This window comes from Procambarus clarkii, chromosome 5 (assembly GCF_040958095.1).
Source record: "Procambarus clarkii isolate CNS0578487 chromosome 5, FALCON_Pclarkii_2.0, whole genome shotgun sequence".
Lineage (NCBI taxonomy): Eukaryota > Metazoa > Arthropoda > Malacostraca > Decapoda > Cambaridae > Procambarus > Procambarus clarkii.
The window spans coordinates 59,460,018-59,479,363 of NC_091154.1; the positions used below are offsets into that span (position 1 = coordinate 59,460,018).

At 41.6% G+C, this 19,346-nt stretch overlaps 1 protein-coding gene across 1 annotated transcript in view; it reads left to right on the forward strand.

The window, feature by feature from the left end:
* LOC123750522 (serine/threonine-protein phosphatase 6 regulatory ankyrin repeat subunit C-like) overlaps nt 1-18,515 on the forward strand; it is a 317,785-nt gene extending 299,270 nt beyond the window's left edge. The window contains exons 5-6 of the mRNA XM_069302562.1: nt 9,281-9,856; nt 12,168-18,515. Of these exons, the coding sequence (XP_069158663.1) occupies nt 9,281-9,856; nt 12,168-13,976 (2,385 nt within the window). The 3' untranslated portion in view covers nt 13,977-18,515. The remainder of the gene's footprint in view (nt 1-9,280; nt 9,857-12,167) is intronic.
* Nucleotides 18,516-19,346: the final 831 nt, after the last annotated feature.

The following is a 19,346-nucleotide window of genomic DNA, read 5'->3' on the forward strand; positions in this document are numbered from 1 at the left end:
CTTTTTTATGTACACATATATATTTACTATATTTGAACTTTGTTACAAAAAAGGAGTTACATATATATGGAGTTAATATAAACATATATTTATAAACATATAATATAAACATATATTATATAAACATGGAGTTAATATACATATAAAAAGGAGTTATATATATATATATATATATATATATATATATATATATATATATATATATATATATATATATATATATATATATATATATATATATGTCGTACCTAGTAGCCAGAATGCACTTCTCAGCCTACTATACAGACCCTTTTTGCCTAATAAGCCAAGTTTTCATGAATTATTATATTTTCTCTAATTTTTTTCTTATGAAATGATAAAGCTACCCATTTCATTATGTATGAGGTCAATTTTTTTTTTATTGGAGTTAAAATTAACGTAGATATATGACCGAACCTAACCTAACCTATCTTTATAGGTTAGGTTAGGTTAGGTGGCCGAAAAAGTTAGGTTAGGTTAGGTTAGGTAGGTTAGGTAGTCGAAAAACAATTAATTCATGAAAACTTGGCTTATTAGGCAAATCGGGCCTTGCTTAGTAGGCTGAGAAGTGCGTTCTGGCTACTAGGTACGACATATGTCTATATATATATATATATATATATATATATATATATATATATATATATATATATATATATATTTGGAAATTTTCACACAACGTTCCATCCCTCAAATTGAATATTCATAAATTTCGATTTATTTTCATTGTTATTTAATTATTTTGTGTGATATTCCGTTGGAATTTAGCTGTGTTGTTTACCATACCATTTATATTGTGAGTATAACTATAGATGCAACACCTGTGACAGGTAAAAACATCCTTTTTTTAAACAGTGCCATCTATTGCATGTAAGAGCAACACATGCAATACTAAATTTGTTGCGATTCAATTTCAATGTTTCCAATTTCATTGATAAATTGAATTTTCATAGATATTTATTTATATATTTATATTTTTATTTAATTATTTTGTGACATTGCATTGGAGTTGAGCTATGTTGTTTACCATACCAATCATTTTGCCAGTATAGCTTATAATTTTATTTTTTCATAGTTTTTAAATTGTTTTTTTAATTATTTTTCTTATATTTCAGGGATGGGAACATCAGATCATTTGATGTTCCCAATTTGCTGATGGTAACATCAGATCATTTGGAAATGCATTGGACGAGAGAGTGGGGAATGGTGGGGTGGATGAGGAAATGGGAGCTGGGGATAGTGTGGATGACAAGGGGACAAGGGAGCGGGTTATAGTGGAGACGACGAGGGAATAGGGGAGTTAGGGATGGTGGGGAAGAGGGGACAGGCGAATGGAGAATGTTCGGGAGGACATGGGGACAGGGGAGTGGGAGATGGAGTAGAGGACGAGGGGACGTTAAATTAGGGAATAGTTAGGAGGACGAGGGGACGGTGGAGTGGGGGATGGTGGGAGGACAAAGGGACGGTTGGAATGGTGGGGAGGACGAGGGGGACGGGGGTGTGGGAATGGTCGGGTGGATGAGGGGATGGAGGAGTGAGGAATGGTTGGGAGGACGAGGGGATGGGGGGAGGTTATCTTGAGATTATTTCGGGGCTTTAGTGTCTCTGAGGCCCGGTCCTCGACCAGGCCTCCACCCCCAGGAAGCAGCCCGTGACAGCTGACTAACACCCAGGTACCTATTTTACTGCTAGGTAACAGGGGCATAGGGTGAAAGAAACTCTGCCCATTGTTTCTCGCCGGCGCCCGGGATCGAACCCAGGACCACAGGATCACAAGTCCAGCGTGCTGTCCGCTCGGCCTAATGGCTCTCCTCCTCCCGACCGGGGAGGAGGGAGTGGTGGGGTGGACTGGGAGACCGGCAAAGGTTGCTGTGGCTCAACAACGCATGTGCATTGCTGAGCCACAGTAACGTGTGGGCCGGGTACAGTTAGTATCTATATCTATATAAATATGAATTAAAAATGTTCGTTTGTGCATAACCGCTAATCTCCGAAAGATCTTCACCGATTGTTTTGAATTTTCACACAACGTTTCATTCGCATCCGAGCATGTTTTTATATACGTACTATATAAGTGTCACGTCTGCGACGGTAAAAAGCATGTTTTTTTCTGAAAAACTAAGTTTTTCATATATTTTTCATGTGAGGAAAATCTTCAAAACCTCATTACTGATTGTTTTGAAATTTTGTCATAACGTTGCATTCGAATAGGTGCGTCTTTTCACATATCTACTATATACATGCCTCACCTGTGACAGGAAAAAAACATGTTGAACTTGAACTCCAAACCTTTCAAGACATTCTAAAAAAAAGCAAGAGTAACCCCTGTCCACAAATGTGGTGATCTCACAGATGTTAACAACTACAGACCTATATCAATCCTGCCTAACTTGTCAAAAATATTCGAAAAACTAATCTACAAGCAGCTTTACTCTTTTCTAGCCAAACATAATATACTTAGCTCTTGTCGATATGGCTTCAGACCCAAAAAAAGCACTAACGATGCACTTATTAGTATGATTAACTTGATTCATACAGCTCTTGATAAAAAGGAGTTCTCTGTTGGGTTATTTGTGGACCTGCGTAAGGCTTTTGACACTGTCAACCACCAAAACCTTCTTCTTAAATTACATCATTATGGAGTCAGAGGTCACTCCCTGCAATACCTCAAATCTTATCTTACTGACAGGCTCCAGTATGTTTCTGTGAATAATACAATTTCTCCCACCCTACCCATCAACATTGGTGTTCCTCAGGGCAGCATACTTGGCCCTCTCCTCTTTCTCATCTACATTAATGACCTTCCAAATGCCTCCCAACACCTCAAACCAATTCTATTTGCTGACGACACAACCTTCATTTACTCCAGTCCTGACACCCTTGCTCTAAATGCCACAGTAAATACTGAGCTAGAGAAAGTCCATCTTTGGCTAACTGCCAACAAACTCACCCTTAACATTGACAAAACGTTTTATATTCTGTTTGGCAATAAATCCTCTATTCAAATAAATCTCAAAATAAACAATACCCAAATTTGTAACAAATTAGATGGCAAATTCCTTGGCGTTCTCATCGACCACAAGCTGAATTTCCAGGGACACATTCTAAATATATCAAAAAAAGTTTCAAAAACTGTTGGCATTCTTTCTAAGATCAGATATTATGTACCCCGCCCTGCCCTGGTGACTCTCTATTACTCCCTCATCTATCCATATCTCAACTATGGTATTTGTGCTTGGGGTTCTACTACCCAAAATCATTTACGTCCTCTAATTACTCAACACAAAGCTGCTATTAGGACAATATCCAACTCTAGCCCCAGACATCACTCGGTACCCCTACTCAAATCTCTGAATATGTTAGATATTAAGTCATTGCACATTCTCTCATGTGTATTATACATATATAAAACGCTGAACTGTAATGCCAATCCTGACCTCAAAAGATTCATTGAACGTTGTAACAGAACCCATGAGCACCACACCAGAAATAAATACAGTTTTGATATTCCTAGAGTACGACTTAATCAAACTAGAAATGCTCTTCAAATCAAGGGACCTAGAATGTGGAATGATCTTCCCAACCATGTTAAAGACTGTACCTCTCTCAACCAGTTTAAGATAAAAACGAAGCACTACCTTATAAATTCCCTGTAACCTACCTTACCCCTCTGTTGTCAACCCATGTCTGTTTTTTTTGTTTTTTTTTTCAAAACAACGCTGTTTGAATGTAATTGTCTGTAATAATTTGTAATTGTATTTGTGCTGCTTTTTCAGCCATGTTCCCCCTCTTTTACCTCTATTTTTTTTTGTTCTCAACACATTTTATTCTTTTTACCCATTAGTATTAAGCTTTAGTCATTAATGTTTTTCCTGCCCGAAACGCTTTGCGTAATAGTGGCTTTAGGCACTGTATGTACTAGCCCTATCTATAAATCCAACGAACTTTGTAAAATCTCTTTATGTATGTACCTTTACCTAAATAAACATTTATTTATTTATTTATGTTTTTTTTTGAAAAACAGCGCCATCTGTTGGATGTAAGAGCAACACTTGCTGTAATCTCCGAAAGTTCTTCACCAATTACTTTGAAATTTTGACACAACGTTGCATTCGAAAAGGCGCGTCTTTTTATATACCTACTATATAGATGCTACCCCTGTGACAGGTAAAAACATGCATTTTTTAAAAATAGCGCCTTCTGTTGCACATAATACCAACATGAACGCAATACTAAATATGTCACGAATTCCATTTCAATGTTTCCAATTGCATTGATAAATTAAATTTTCAAAGACTTCAATTTATTTGATATTTTATTCAATTATTTTGTGTGACATTGTGTTGGAATTGAGCTGTGTTGTTTACCATACCATTCATTTCGTAATTATAAGTATAGATGCCACTCCTGTGGCAGGTAAAACTGTGCTTTTCTTGAAACACAGCGCCATCTGATACATGTAAGAGCAACACACACGCTATACTAAAATGTTACAATTCCATATCACTGTTTCTGATTGCATTGATAAATTTAATCTTCATTGATTGTGAATTATTTTCCTTTTGATTTAATTATTCTGTGTGATATTGCATTGGAATTTTGCTGCGTTGTTTACCATACCATTTATTTTGTGAGAATAGTTTATTTTGTAATTTTTTCGTTTTTTCATTTCGCTTTTTTCAACTGTTTTTCTTATATTTCAGTGATGGGAACATTAGATCATATAATATTTCCAATTTTCTTACGGAAACATCAGATCATGTGGAAATGCATTAGCCTGCGCGTGCCATCTGCCAGCTGGTGCACAACTGCTGGTGCACCTGTTACACCAGCTGGCAGCTGGTGCACAACTGCTGGTGCACCTGTTACACCAACTGGCAGATGGTGCACAACTGCTGGTGCACCTGTTACACCAGCTGCCAGCTGGTGCACAACTGCTGGTGCACCTGTTACACCAGCTGGCAGCTGGTGCACAACTGCTGGTGCACCTGTTACACCAACTGGCAGATGGTGCACAACTGCTGGTGCACCTGTTACACCAGCTGGCAGATGGTGAACAACTGCTGGTGCACCTGTTACACCAGCTGCCAGCTGGTGCACAACTGCTGGTGCACCTGTTACACCAGCTGGCAGCTGGTGCACAACTGCTGGTGCACCTGTTACACCAACTGGCAGATGGTGCACAACTGCTGGTGCACCTGTTACACCAGCTGGCAGATGGTGAACAACTGCTGGTGCACCTGTTACACCAACTGGCAGATGGTGCACAACTGCTGGTGCACCTGTTACACCAGCTGGCAGATGGTGCACAACTGCTGGTGCACCTGTTACACCAGCTGGCAGATGGTGCACAACTGCTGGTGCACCTGTTACACCAGCTGGCAGATGGTGCACAACTGCTGGTGCACCTGTTACACCAGCTGGCAGATGGTGCACAACTGCTGGTGCACCTGTTACACCAGCTGGCAGATGGTGCACAACTGCTGGTGCACCTGTTACACCAACTGGCAGATGGTGCACAACTGCTGGTGCACCTGTTACGCCAGCTGGCAGATGGTGAACAACTGCTGGTGCACCTGTTACACCAACTGGCAGATGGTGCACAACTGCTGGTGCACCTGTTACACCAGCTGGCAGATGGTGCACAACTGCTGGTGCACCTGTTACACCAACTGGCAGATGGTGCACAACTGCTGGTGCACCTGTTACGCCAGCTGGCAGATGGTGCACAACTGCTGGTGCACCTGTTACACCAGCTGGCAGATGGTGCACAACTGCTGGTGCACCTGTTACACCAGCTGGCAGATGGTGCACACGGTCTACGTCGTAATGTGTATACAGGTGTTGGTGCATGTGTTACAACAATATAATGTGTTTACAGGTATTATTTCATATAATGAAGCAAGAACGTCCAAAGATCAAAGAGCTGGGAGAGCTTGGTGCAGGTGTTGATGTAGTAACAGAGCTTAGTGCAGGTGTTGATGTAGTAACAGAGCTAAGTGCAGGTGTTGATGTGGTAAGAGAGCTTAGTGCAGGTGTTGATGTAGTAAGAGAGCTTAGTGCAGGTGTTGATGTAGTAAGAGTGCTTGGTGCAGGTGTTGATGTAGTAAGAGAGCTTAAGGCAGGTGTTGATGTGGTAAGAGAGCTTGGTGCAGGTGTTGATATAGCAAGAGAGCTTGGTGCAGGTGTTGATGAGGTAAGAGAGCTTAGTGCAGGTGTTGATGTAGTAAGAGAGCTTAGTGCAGGTGTTGATGTAGTAAGAGAGCTTGGTGCAGGTGTTGATGTAGTAAGAGAGCTTGGTGCAGGTGTTGATGTAGCAAGAGAGCTTGGTGCAGGTGTTGATGTAGTAAGAGAGCTTGGTGCAGGTGTTGATGAAGTAAGAGAGCTTGGTGCAGGTGTTGATGTAGTAAGAGAGCTTGGTGCAGGTGTTGATGTAGTAAGAGAGCTTGGTGCAGGTGTTGATGTAGTAAGAGAGCTTGGTGCAGGTGTTGATGTAGCAAGAGAGCTTGGTGCAGGTGTTGATGTAGTAAGAGAGCTTGGTGCAGGTGTTGATGAAGTAAGAGAGCTTGGTGCAGGTGTTGATGTAGTAAGAGAGCTTGGTGCAGGTGTTGATGTAGTAACAGAGCTTGGTGCAGGTGTTGATGTAGTAAGAGAGCTTGGTGCAGGTGTTGATGTAGTAAGAGAGCTTGGTGCAGGTGTTGATGTAGTAAGAGAGCTTGGTGCAGGTGTTGATGTAGTAAGAGAGCTTAGTGCAGGTGTTGATGTAGTAAGAGAGCTTGGTGCAGGTGTTGATGTAGTAAGAGTGCTTGGTGCAGGTGTTGATGTAATAAGAGAGCTTGGTGCAGGTGTTGATGTAATAAGAGAGCTTGGTGCAGGTGTTGATGTAGTAAGAGTGCTTGGTGCAGGTGTTGATGAAGTAAGAGAGTTTGGTGCAGGTGTTGATGAAGTAAGAGAGTTTGGTGCAGGTGTTGATGTAGTAAGAGAACTTGGTGCAGGTGTTGATGTAGTAACAGAGCTTAGTGCAGGTGTTGATGTAGTAAGAGAGCTTGGTGCAGGTGTTGATGTAGTATGAGAACGTAGTGCAGGTGTTGATGTAGTAACAGAGCTTAGTGCAGGTGTTGATGTAGTAACAGAGCTTAGTGCAGGTGTTGATGTAGTAACAGAGCTTAGTGCAGGTGTTGATGTAGTAAGAGAGCTTAGTGCAGGTGTTGATGTAGTAACAGAGCTTAGTGCAGGTGTTGATGTAGTAACAGAGCTTAGTGCAGGTGTTGATGTAGTAAGAGAGCTTGGTGCAGGTGTTGATGTAGTATGAGAACGTAGTGCAGGTGTTGATGTAGTAACAGACCTTAGTGCAGGTGTTGATGTAGTAAGAGAGCTTGGTGCAGGTGTTGATGTAGTAACAGACCTTAGTGCAGGTGTTGATGTAGTACGAGAGCTTGGTGCAGGTGTTGATGTAGTAAGAGAGCTTGGTGCAGGTGTTGATGTAGTAAGAGAGCTTGGTGCAGGTGTTGATGTAGTAAGAGAGCTTGGTGCAGGTGTTGATGTAGTAACAGACCTTAGTGCAGGTGTTGATGTAGTAAGAGAGCTTAGTGCAGGTGTTGATGTAGTAAGAGAGCTTGGTGCAGGTGTTGATGTAGTAAGAGAGCTTAGTGCAGGTGTTGATGTAGTAAGAGAGCTTGGTGCAGGTGTTGATGTAGTAAGAGAGCTTGGTGCAGGTGTTGATGTAGTAAGAGAGCTTGGTGCAGGTGTTGATGTAGTAAGAGAGCTTGGTGCAGGTGTTGATGTAGTAAGAGAGCTTGGTGCAGGTGTTGATGTAGTAAGAGAGCTTGGTGCAGGTGTTGATGTAGTAAGAGAGCTTGGTGCAGGTGTTGATGTAGTAAGAGAGCTTGGTGCAGGTGTTGATGTAGTAAGAGAGCTTGGTGCAGGTGTTGATGAAGTAAGAGAGCTTGGTGCAGGTGTTGATGAAGTAAGAGAGCTTGGTGCAGGTGTTGATGTAGTAACAGAGCTTAGTGCAGGTGTTGATGTAGTAAGAGAGCTTGGTGCAGGTGTTGATGTAGTAAGATAGCTTGGTGCAGGTGTTGATGAAGTAAGAGAGCTTGGTGCAGGTGTTGATGAAGTAAGAGAGCTTAGTGCAGGTGTTGATGTAGTAAGAGAGCTTGGTGCAGGTGTTGATGTAGTAAGAGAGCTTGGTGCATGTGTTGATGAAGTAAGAGAGCTTGGTGCAGGTGTTGATGTAGTAACAGAGCTTAGTGCAGGTGTTGATGTAGTAAGATAGCTTGGTGCAGGTGTTGATGAAGTAAGAGAGCTTGGTGCAGGTGTTGATGAAGTAAGAGAGCTTGGTGCAGGTGTTGATGAAGTAAGATAGCTTGGTGCAGGTGTTGATGAAGTAAGAGAGCTTGGTGCAGGTGTTGATGAAGTAAGATAGCTTGGTGCAGGTGTTGATGAAGTAAGAGAGCTTGGTGCAGGTGTTGATGTAGTAAGATAGCTTGGTGCAGGTGTTGATGAAGTAAGAGAGCTTGGTGCAGGTGTTGATGTAGTAAGAGAGCTTGGTGCAGGTGTTGATGAAGTAAGAGAGCTTGGTGCAGGTGTTGATGTAGTAACAGAGCTTAGTGCAGGTCTTGATGTAGTAAGATAGCTTGGTGCAGGTGTTGATGAAGTAAGAGAGCTTGGTGCAGGTGTTGATGTAGTAAGAGAGCTTGGTGCAGGTGTTGATGTAGTAAGAGAGCTTAGTGCAGGTGTTGATGTAGTAAGAGAGCTTGGTGCAGGTGTTGATGAAGTAAGAGAGCTTGGTGCAGGTGTTGATGAAGTAAGAGAGCTTGGTGCAGGTGTTGATGAAGTAAGAGAGCTTGGTGCAGGTGTTGATGTAGTAAGAGAGCTTAGTGCAGGTGTTGATGTAGTAAGAGAGCTTGGTGCAGGTGTTGATGAAGTAAGAGAGCTTGGTGCAGGTGTTGATGAAGTAAGAGAGCGTGGTGCAGGTGTTGATGTAGTAAGAGAGCTTAGTGCAGGTGTTGATGTAGTAAGAGAGCTTGGTGCAGGTGTTGATGTAGTAAGAGAGCTTAGTGCAGGTGTTGATGTAGTAAGAGAGCTTGGTGCAGGTGTTGATGTAGTAAGAGAGCTTGGTGCAGGTGTTGATGTAGTAAGAGAGCTTGGTGCAGGTGTTGATGTAGTAAGAGAGCTTGGTGCAGGTGTTGATGAAGTAATAACACTAAAATGTGTTTAAAGGTGTTTTTGAATGTGTTACAACAATACATTGTGTTTACAGGTGTTCCTTCATGTTCTGGAGCAAGAACGTGATAAAATTAAAGAGTTGGGAGAGCTTGGTGCAGGTGTTGATGAAGTAAGAGAGCTTGGTGCAGGTGTTGATGAAGTAAGAGAGCTTGGTGCAGGTGTTGATGAAGTAATATCCACCATAAGAGGCGAGGCCCCATGGCGAGCCTGCTGGCCCCGAGGCAGGTCAGTGGTGAGCCTGACTCAGCTCATGGTCCAGGCGGCTCGTGCCAAGTGCACCTTGACCTGCAGCTTCCTCCACCTGGCTGGTGCTCAGTCCTCCTTATGTAGCAAGTCCGGCGCGAGTCCCATGAGCCTGACTCAGCTCATGGTTCAGGCGGCTCGTGCCAAGTGCACCTTGACCTGCAGCTTCCTCCACCTGGCTGGTGCTCAGTCCTCCTTATGTAGCAAGTCCGGCGCGAGTCCTCTGCACGCTGCCCTGGACGCTGGACACTGGGAGCTGGCGGCCCGGATGGTGAAGGACATGGACGGCTCTCTGTATGTTCCTGACCCCACAGGTCGCCTGCCCACAGTCACCCTGCCTCCACACCTCGCCCACTCTCTGGAGCAGGTCAGTGTACATGCTCCACACCTCACCCACTCTCTGGAGCAGGTCAGTGTACATGCTCCACACCTCACCCACTCTCTGGAGCAGGTTAGTGTACACGCTCCACACCTCGCCCACTCTCTGGAGCAGGTCAGTGTACATGCTCCACACCTCACCCACTCTCTGGAGCAGGTTAGTGTACACGCTCCACACCTCACCCACTCTCTGGAGCAGGTCAGAGTACATGCTCCACACCTCACCCACTCTCTGGAGCAGGTCAGTGTTCATGCTCCACACCTCACTCAGTATGTGGGTGAGGTGCTCCACCTCCACAAGTCAGTCGTTCAACTCACTACATTCATACTTAACTAGGCATGACTAAACTAACATCCAGTTATGGAAATTTATCAATATGCAATTATATATATTCAATGATATTCCATTGACTAGTGCAGTAAGGTACTACGATCTTTCTCCTACACAAGCACACGTATTGCGCCTAACAGGTAGAACCGTCCCACTTATCCTATTTAGCGAGGCTCAACATGCTCAACAGAATAAACACATTTTTCCTTTGTTGATTACATTTAAGTTTAATTTTGTTAATATTATAATGGAACACCATAAATGGGTTTATTTAATATTTCACGTGTAACGAGAGTTCAAATGTTTACGAGAGTAAGTACACAGGATAGTGGCGGCGCCAGGCTGTCGGCCCTTAGTGTTTCAAGAGTCACACCTTTTGAGTGTTAATTGTCACAGGTTAAGTAGAGGTCAGGTCGTATCAGGTGACCTCGCTCTCAGCTAAACAGGTAACTGCAGACGTTGGCTGTGTTCTTCCCACCAAACAAGCTGTTGTGTAGGTGTGGTAGGAAGATAGTCAGAGGCTATCTGCTGGTAGGCGGAGTTTAGCTCCCAGTCCCCCCTTAAATAAACGTTAAATTGTACATTTGAGAGATACAGAGAAAGAGAGAGAGGTTCCAGTAGCCATGACTATGTCTGTCTCTCATGTTACCTGTGCCATCGACCTGTACCAGGCCGGTGAGAACTCTAGCTGTCAGCCGTGTCACTCTCTCCTTGCTGACCATCTTATACTTAGAGACTTTGGTGAGTGAAATTGTAAGGTTGACGTATTTTGTGCTTTCCAATTTATATGTCGTGTGATTTTTAAATTCTGAATTAATGTTGACAAATGATCATCAAGGGAAAGGGTTGAGTTATGATATCCATATGATTGTGAATTTTCCTGAATATATACATACAAATTAATAATTTATTAAATTACTTTTAAATTTTCTTTAATTCTGATCCCTAGAGTTTTGATTTATGCCTATATTAGTGAAAGCTAGAGTAGAGAGCATTCTGAAGTTTACTTGCTAAAGATTATGTCCTAATAATTCTTGATGATATGATATAAATGCATACAGTTGTTACGAGATAACATCAGTTAAAATTTTTGGATTTACAAGTTCCATTCTTTATCTTATTAATAACTCTTGAAAGGTTGGTGGCAGCCCTTACTCTTTCTTCTTCCTTTATTTCTATTTCTTCTTACTCCTTCCTACATTTTCCACTCTTCTGTCTAGCACTTCTACTACTATCTACTCTTCCTATCTACCTCTTATCTAATTAAAGTACTCTAATCCATTTTCTCTCATTGTAAACTTTCCCTTTCACCTGACCACTCTTCCTCACTCCTCCCCTCCACCTCACTCGCCCCCACTCTATGCGTTTTTATCTATTTTCGATTATGTTACAACACCATCAATATTTTATAATAACCTATTTAAATATTATATTTTGGCAGTATTGACGAATAATTGGTATCTTTTGGTAAGATGAGACTACAAAGTTATTTTGGTCTAAAGTATACAAATTGCATATCATATATGTAATAATTCATGTATCTATCAGTGTATAAGATAAAAATGACATTAACAATTCTTTGTGAGGCATTTCGGCTTCTTCAACAACATCCTTACAGCAATAGTTTAAAAAATCTGCAAGAGCCATTATTATTATAATATTTTTCATTTAATTATATATATATTTTTTTAACATCTATTGTTTATATATATATATATATATATATATATATATATATATATATATATATATATATATATATATATATATATATATATATATATATATATATATATATATATATATATATATATATATATATATATATATATATATATATATATATATATATATATATATATATATATATATATATATATTATATTAGAAACCAATGTTTCGCAATGTTCAATGTATTAAAATGTTGTGATAATAATTACGAGTAATTATAACCTAACATATTTTACAGAGTATTTATAACAAGGAAAGGAACAAGCTGCAGGACCTACAGGAGAAGATAACACACCCCATCGACAAGAAACAGGTGCAAAAGATTCTGGACGTTCAGGAAATTCTCTTCACTAGCTACTTCAAGAAGACTACTCGGGCCAAGAAGACAGCAGGAGCTAGAGGATCCCGAGTGTGGTCCACAGGACCCCAGGCTCTCCTGGTGTTGTCCACAGGACCCCAGGCTCTCCTGGTGTTGTCCACAGGACCCCAGGCTCTCCTGGTGGCCTCACGAAGTGGGCTGCAGCAGCTGATATACCTCCTGGTGAAGGTGGGAGGCCTGGCAGTAGACACACTAGTGGATCCCACCGGTGCCACCACTGCCCTCCACCAGGCGGCCGCTCATGGCAAGTCAGGCTGCGTCCTCCTCCTCCTGAGCCTTGGTGCCCAGCCGCTCCTGCCTGACAGATACGGCCACACACCTCCCCACCTCGCTGCAATGTTCGCTCATGATGACGTTCATGAACTTTTAGCAGAATTTATTATAGAACCTGAACCTACCTGCAGGGCGGGAACTACCCCACAAGAAGTCCGTAGACATTTCTCTCAGTATCTCCTGAAGTACAATATACATGAACCTGAATCATCATCTAATATTGAACACATAAATAATGACCCAACAAAAACTGCAATGAACCTTCTCAACCGTATTGACTTGGGGAGCTTGGTGAGAGACTTAGAGAAGACAACGGTTGACTTCACTATGTGTGAAGCACAAGAGGTCAAGAATGAAGTAATGAAAGAACTTAAAAAAATTACAGCAAATGTTTCAGATGAAATTTTCAGAGGGGAACTGAAACTGTCTGGGAGCGCTGCAGATGGTACAAGGCTCTATTGTCCCGATGAGTTCGACGTTAATTTTGTTCTCCAGGAGCTTCCTGGAGTCAAAGTTAAAGTTATACAACAAACAGATAAAGAAGTCTTAGCCAGTGGTCATAAGTTAAAAGTCAAAATAAAGACGAAAAATTCTAGTCTCCATGGGAATAATTTAGTAACAAAGTTTTATGATAGAGTGAGAGAGTGCCTGAAGAGCCACACCATTGGTGACGAGCGTCTTAGTCTAGTGCCACCTGGCCTGACCAGGACGCAGGTGGGCGTGGCACTGTCACTGGCCTGGCAGGGAAGTGAGTACCCGCTGTTGTTGGTCAGTGTTGACTTAGTGCCAGTGGTGGTGGTGCCATGGCCTGAGGAGATCAGCAGACCGCCCCTCACACCCGACACCTCACAAATAATCCAGCTCAGCAACACAGAAGATGGGTCGTGGAGGTGTAGCCTGGCTGCGACAGAGGTGGAGGTGCTGCAGCAGCTGGAGCCTCAGGAGCGCCGGGTGTTTCTCACCTGCAAGACTCTCCTCTCCCGCTTGAAGGCTGAGCCTTGGATGCCCAGACACGTCAAGAACCAGTTTTCCTGGTGGGACTCCCGCTATTGGAAAGTTCCGACCCCTGCAGGATTCTGCCTCAAAAATTCCTTCCTGAGGCAGCTGCAAAGGAAGCGAGAGCAAGGAGTCGAGTGGCATGAGCAAGACATATTGATCCTAGTGAGGTCTGTCTTCAGAGACATGTGCCATGAGATGGTTGATCCATCAACTAGTGTCGAGTCTCTCGTGCCAGCCAAAGTTAATGCCTACTTCGGTGGAGATTGTGAAAAACCCAAGATGGGTGAAGGAGCTCCCGAAATTGTTGGCTATCTTGACACTCTGTCTAAGATAGCTGGAAAACCTAAGACAGGCTACTTAGGACTCATATGGGACTTCCTTAAGTCAGTAACTTAAGCTGTAGGACTGTAGGTTTCTCAGGGAATCTTCTGCTGACAGAACACTTAATCTTGCAGGTGTTTACAGGACAAGAAGGATATACAAGGAAGGTGAACCTCTCAATGGGAACATTATTGTCAGGAACAGTAATGGTCTTCCGCCTCAACAACATCAATTCATTTAACGTTTTATCCCACGTGGTTCTGTTAGGCCCTGGAAGTCCTCTCCTGTTACCTGTTATTATTGTTGTCAGGGTAACTGTTGTCAGGGTGACTGTTGTCATGGTGACTGTTGTCATGGTGACTGTTGTCATGGTGACTGTTGTCATGGTGACTGTTGTCATGGTGACTGTTGTCATGGTGACAGTTGTCATGGTGACTGTTGTCATGGGGACTGTTGTCATGGTGACTGTTGTCATGGTGACTGTTGTCATGGTGACTGTTGTCATGGTGACTGTTGTCACGGTGACTGTTGTCACGGTGACTGTTGTCATGGTGACTGTTGTCATGGTGACTGTTGTCATGGTGACTGTTGTCATGGTGACTGTTGTCATGGGGACTGTTGTCATGGTGACTGTTGTCATGGGGACTGTTGTCATGGTGACTGTTGTCATGGTGACTGTTGTCATGGTGACTGTTGTCATGGTGACTGTTGTCATGGTGACTGTGGTCGTGGTGACTGTTGTCATGGTGACTGTTGTCATGGTGACTGTTGTCATTGTGACTGTGGTCGTGGTGACTGTTGTCATAGGGACTGTTGTCATGGTGACTGTTGTCATGGGGACTGTTGTCATGGTGACTGTTGTCATGGTGACTGTTTAATGGTGACTGTTGTCATGGTGACTGTTGTCATGGTGACTGTTGTCATGGTGACTGTTGTCATGGTGACTGTTGTCATGGTGACTGTTGTCATGGTGACTGTTGTCATGGGGACTGTTGTCATGGTGACTGTTGTCATGGTGACTGTTGTCATGGGGACTGTTGTCATGGGGACTGTTGTCATGGTGACTGTTGTCATGGTAACTGTTGTCATGGGGACTGTTGTCTTGGTGACTGTTGTCATGGTGACTGTTGTTTTGGGGACTGTTGTCATGGTGACTGTTGTCATGGGGACTGTTGTCATGGGGACTGTTGTCATGGTGACTGTTGTCATGGTAACTGTTGTCATGGTGACTGTTGTCTTGGTGACTGTTGTCATGGTGACTGTTGTTTTGGGGACTGTTGTCATGGTGACTGTTGTCATGGGGACTGTTGTCATGGGGACTGTTGTCATGGTGACTGTTGTCATGGGGACTGTTGTCATGGTGACTGTTGTCATGGTGACTGTTGTCATGGTGACTGTTGTCATGGTGACTGTTGTCATGGTGACTGTTGTCATGGTGACTGTTGTCATGGTGACTGTTGTCATGGTGACTGTTGTCATGGTGACTGCTGTCATGGTGACTGTTGTCATGGTGACTGTTGTCACGGTGACTGTTGTCATGGTGACTGTTGTCACGGTGACTGTTGTCACGGTGACTGTTGTCATGGTGACTGTTGTCATGGTGACTGTTGTCATGGTGACTGTTGTCATGGTGACTGTTGTCACGGTGACTGTTGTCACGGTGACTGTTGTCATGGTGACTGTTGTCATGGTGACTGTTGTCATGGGGACTGTTGTCATGGGGACTGTTGTCATGGTGACTGTTGTCATGGTGACTGTTGTCATGGTGACTGTTGTCATGGAGACTGTTGTCATGGTGACTGTTGTCATGGTGACTGTTGTCATGGTGACTGTTGTCATGGTGACTGTTGTCATGGTGACTGTTGTCATGGTGACTGTTGTCATGGTGACTGTTGTCACGGTGACTGTTGTCATGGTGACTGTTGTCATGGTGACTGTTGTCATGGTGACTGTTGTCATGGGGACTGTTGTCATGGGGACTGTTGTCATGGTGACTGTTGTCATGGTGACTGTTGTCATGGTGACTGTTGTCATGGAGACTGTTGTCATGGTGACTGTTGTCATGGTGACTGTTGTCATGGTGACTGTTGTCATGGTGACTGTTGTCATGGTGACTGTTGTCATGGTGACTGTTGTCATGGCGACTGTTGTCATGGTGACTGTTGTCATGGTGACTGTTGTCATGGTGACTGTTGTCATGGTGACTGTTGTCATGGTGACTGTTGTCATGGTGACTGTTGTCATGGTGACTGTTGTCATGGTGACTGTTGTCATGGGGACTGTTGTCATGGTGACTGTTGTCATGGTGACTGTTGTCATGGGGACTGTGTGAGTGTTGTACTGGACACCGCGACACTAGACAATACCCTCACATAAACTCTTCAATTCCTTGGGGGCGGAAAGTTAGCTGCTCCTTCTATCAGAGTGTTTCAGATTAGTTGAAAGAGTCAGCGTTTGGCACCGTGACTGTTCCAAGCGACCAGTCTGGCCTAGAATGAGCAGTAACTGTCATGTATGACTCACCTGTGAAGGAAACACTTCTATGATGGCTCCATTCACTCCCTTAAGACTAACTCCCAGTTAAAAACAGCAAAGACTCGAAACTTATGAGAAGTATCATTAAGAAAGTCCGGAATCTCACTAATCCAGTTACATGAGGCAAGACTGACCATTATGCAGGAAGGATTAACTATATATTAATCAATTAATATCATTCTTCCAACAATGTGTTGGGAGATCTGGTAAATAAGATACCAGCCCAGCATACACAGAAGATTGTTGAAACTATTATCAACGTTTCCAGAGTGTTGTGGGCATGTCAAGTGTGGAAAAAGGGACTTTTACCAACGTTTAATCCAAAAATGGTTCAAATATTTGTATATATAATTTATATATATTTTTTTCTGAAACTATTTTCTTCCCTATATATAAATATTAGTTTTTACATGTTTAAATAATAAATTTATGTGCTTTAAGTGAAATTCTTTGAAAAATTGTATATGTTATTTTATGGTTGTATGAAACATTCTTAACACATTTAAATATTCAAAGATCAGATAAATATTTTGTTATTAATTTGCAAAGATTCACTTTTATAACATTATTTATCTCCTTACAAATTCAACAAATAATAATTTCAAATTTAAATAATTAATTAATTTATTATTCTCTAAAATACGTTATGTATATTCTTAATGTTATTTATCAGCTGTTGAAGCATTTGTTATAAATTGTGTTACTCCAGGATCAAATTATAATTTAGTTGTTGTTGTTGTTTAAGATTTGCTACCGGGAACAAAATGTTCCAAGTAGCACGGGCTATGGTGAGCCCGTAGGAAAATTATTTAGTTCTGTGAATTCGCTAATATTGACATATGTAACACAAATTGCTCCCTTAAATATAATAAAAAATTTATTTAAATTTAAATAATAAATTTATATGAAATTCTGGTACATATATTAATAGTAATTGTAAAATCTTCATCTAAGAGTTCTGGACTGACAACCCGAAGGTTATACATAGAGATACATAGAGGAAAACAATTATTTCCCCCATTGTATCTATGCCCTGAGAAATAATGAACATCTTATGAAGGCCAAGGCCTACGAACATCTTATGTTCATTATTTCTCAGGGCAAAGATACAATGTGAACAATTCTATTTTGTCCTCTATGTATCTAAGAGCTCTTCGGGTTGTTAGTCCAGAACTCGTAGATGGAGAGTTTAAGATTATTGATTCTATTGGTCTCAAGCTTAGTTTTCCACTAAGTTTTTTGGAAGTTTGCCGTAGCAAAGCACTTCGTACATATTAATATAATAAATGCAATGAGAAAATTCGCCCAGAGAATGTGTAATGTTTACCATATTTTTCTGGGTTTGAAAATATTGTCAAGGCCTTGAAACTTTTTGATATACATGTATTGTTTAATTACGAAAATACTGTTAGAAAACCTTTAGTTAGACACAGTCCTCGTAGTGATAATTGTGTCATTTATAAAATACCTTGTAAAGATTGTAATAGGTTCAATGTTGGGCAAACATCTAAAGATTTGAAATGTAAAATATCGCAATATAAATACTCTGTAGGACCTGGCCAATTGTCTAATGCTTTGTTTGTTCATTTGTCAAGAAAATTCTCACCAAATTGATTGGGAGATGGCTTCTTTAGTTATGAATTTTAAAAGTACTTTCAATAGGAACATAATTGAATCTGCTCTAATACAGATTACAAAATTATGTAATTTGGACATTAGCAGTAGACTGTATAATTTAAATTAATTTTTGAATGATCAGTTAAAGGGGGATTTGAGTAGGATCATTGATACACATTTGCTCTCACTAATACTGTGTAAATATCCACTATCTTATTAATATCACTGTATGGGCCAATTGGCCCATACAGTGGGCCATTACATTGGGCCATACATACATCCTATGGGCCTATTGGCCCATAGGATGCAGCCCCCTCTTTATATCCACCCATTCCCAGTCATAAATTTATCATTGTACCTCACTTCACTTCACCTCTCTCCTGCCTATATATGTCCAAATCATTGTACATGTAACTCATCCTTCTGAAGATGTATTATTATATACGAAAATACTTAAGGAAATTTCTGTTTCAATTCTTCCTTCGTGGTCTGACACTGTCATATAAATATATGAAGTATGCATCCGTCAATCCCGTGGGGTTATGGAGTTGTGCCCTGGGTGTCTAGTTGTTGTAGTCTAGTTGGATGCTGTGCCTGCTGTGGCTGTGAAGGGGCTATCTTACAGGAACTATGAGAGTTGTTGTAGGGTATTCATAATTTATTATCCTGATACATGTGAAAGGTGCTGCAACTAGGCCAAGTTTCAGCATCTCAGCCTAAATAGAGAAAGAGAAAAAAAAATTATACAATTTTTCAACAATGTTCAATTGCTTTCACAGCCCACAATTGTGAACCAAAATCATTTCTATGACACTCAGCTATGACCTTACTATATAATAAAGATTTGCACCAAGGATTTTTATCCCAGATGTATTTAGTGCAATAATACAGATTTTTAAAGTTTCCCAAAAACGTATGCAACAAAATGAAGTTTAGCATTATTTATAAAATCAATAAATCTACGTAGATAAGAAAAAATACATGTGTTTTTAGAGGCATAAACTCTACATATAATGTGCAAGTTTCATGTAAATTGAATAATAAATAAAGGCTGTGAAGGCAGATCTAGATGTAAAAGTTGGAGTGGGTAGCGCGCCGCGACAAGTTACTCTACTCGCGGTCACGATCTTCACTCGTGACAATGTGTGATTTACGCATTGCGGCCAGCTCGTACCTTCTATGGAGAGCTCGCATGCATCTAGCTTTCAATGCTTTTCTCTTGTTCGTTTGGTACGTCATATTGCAGTACAAATAGCAAAAATAGCATGAGTTCTGAGAGATATTGTGAGAGCG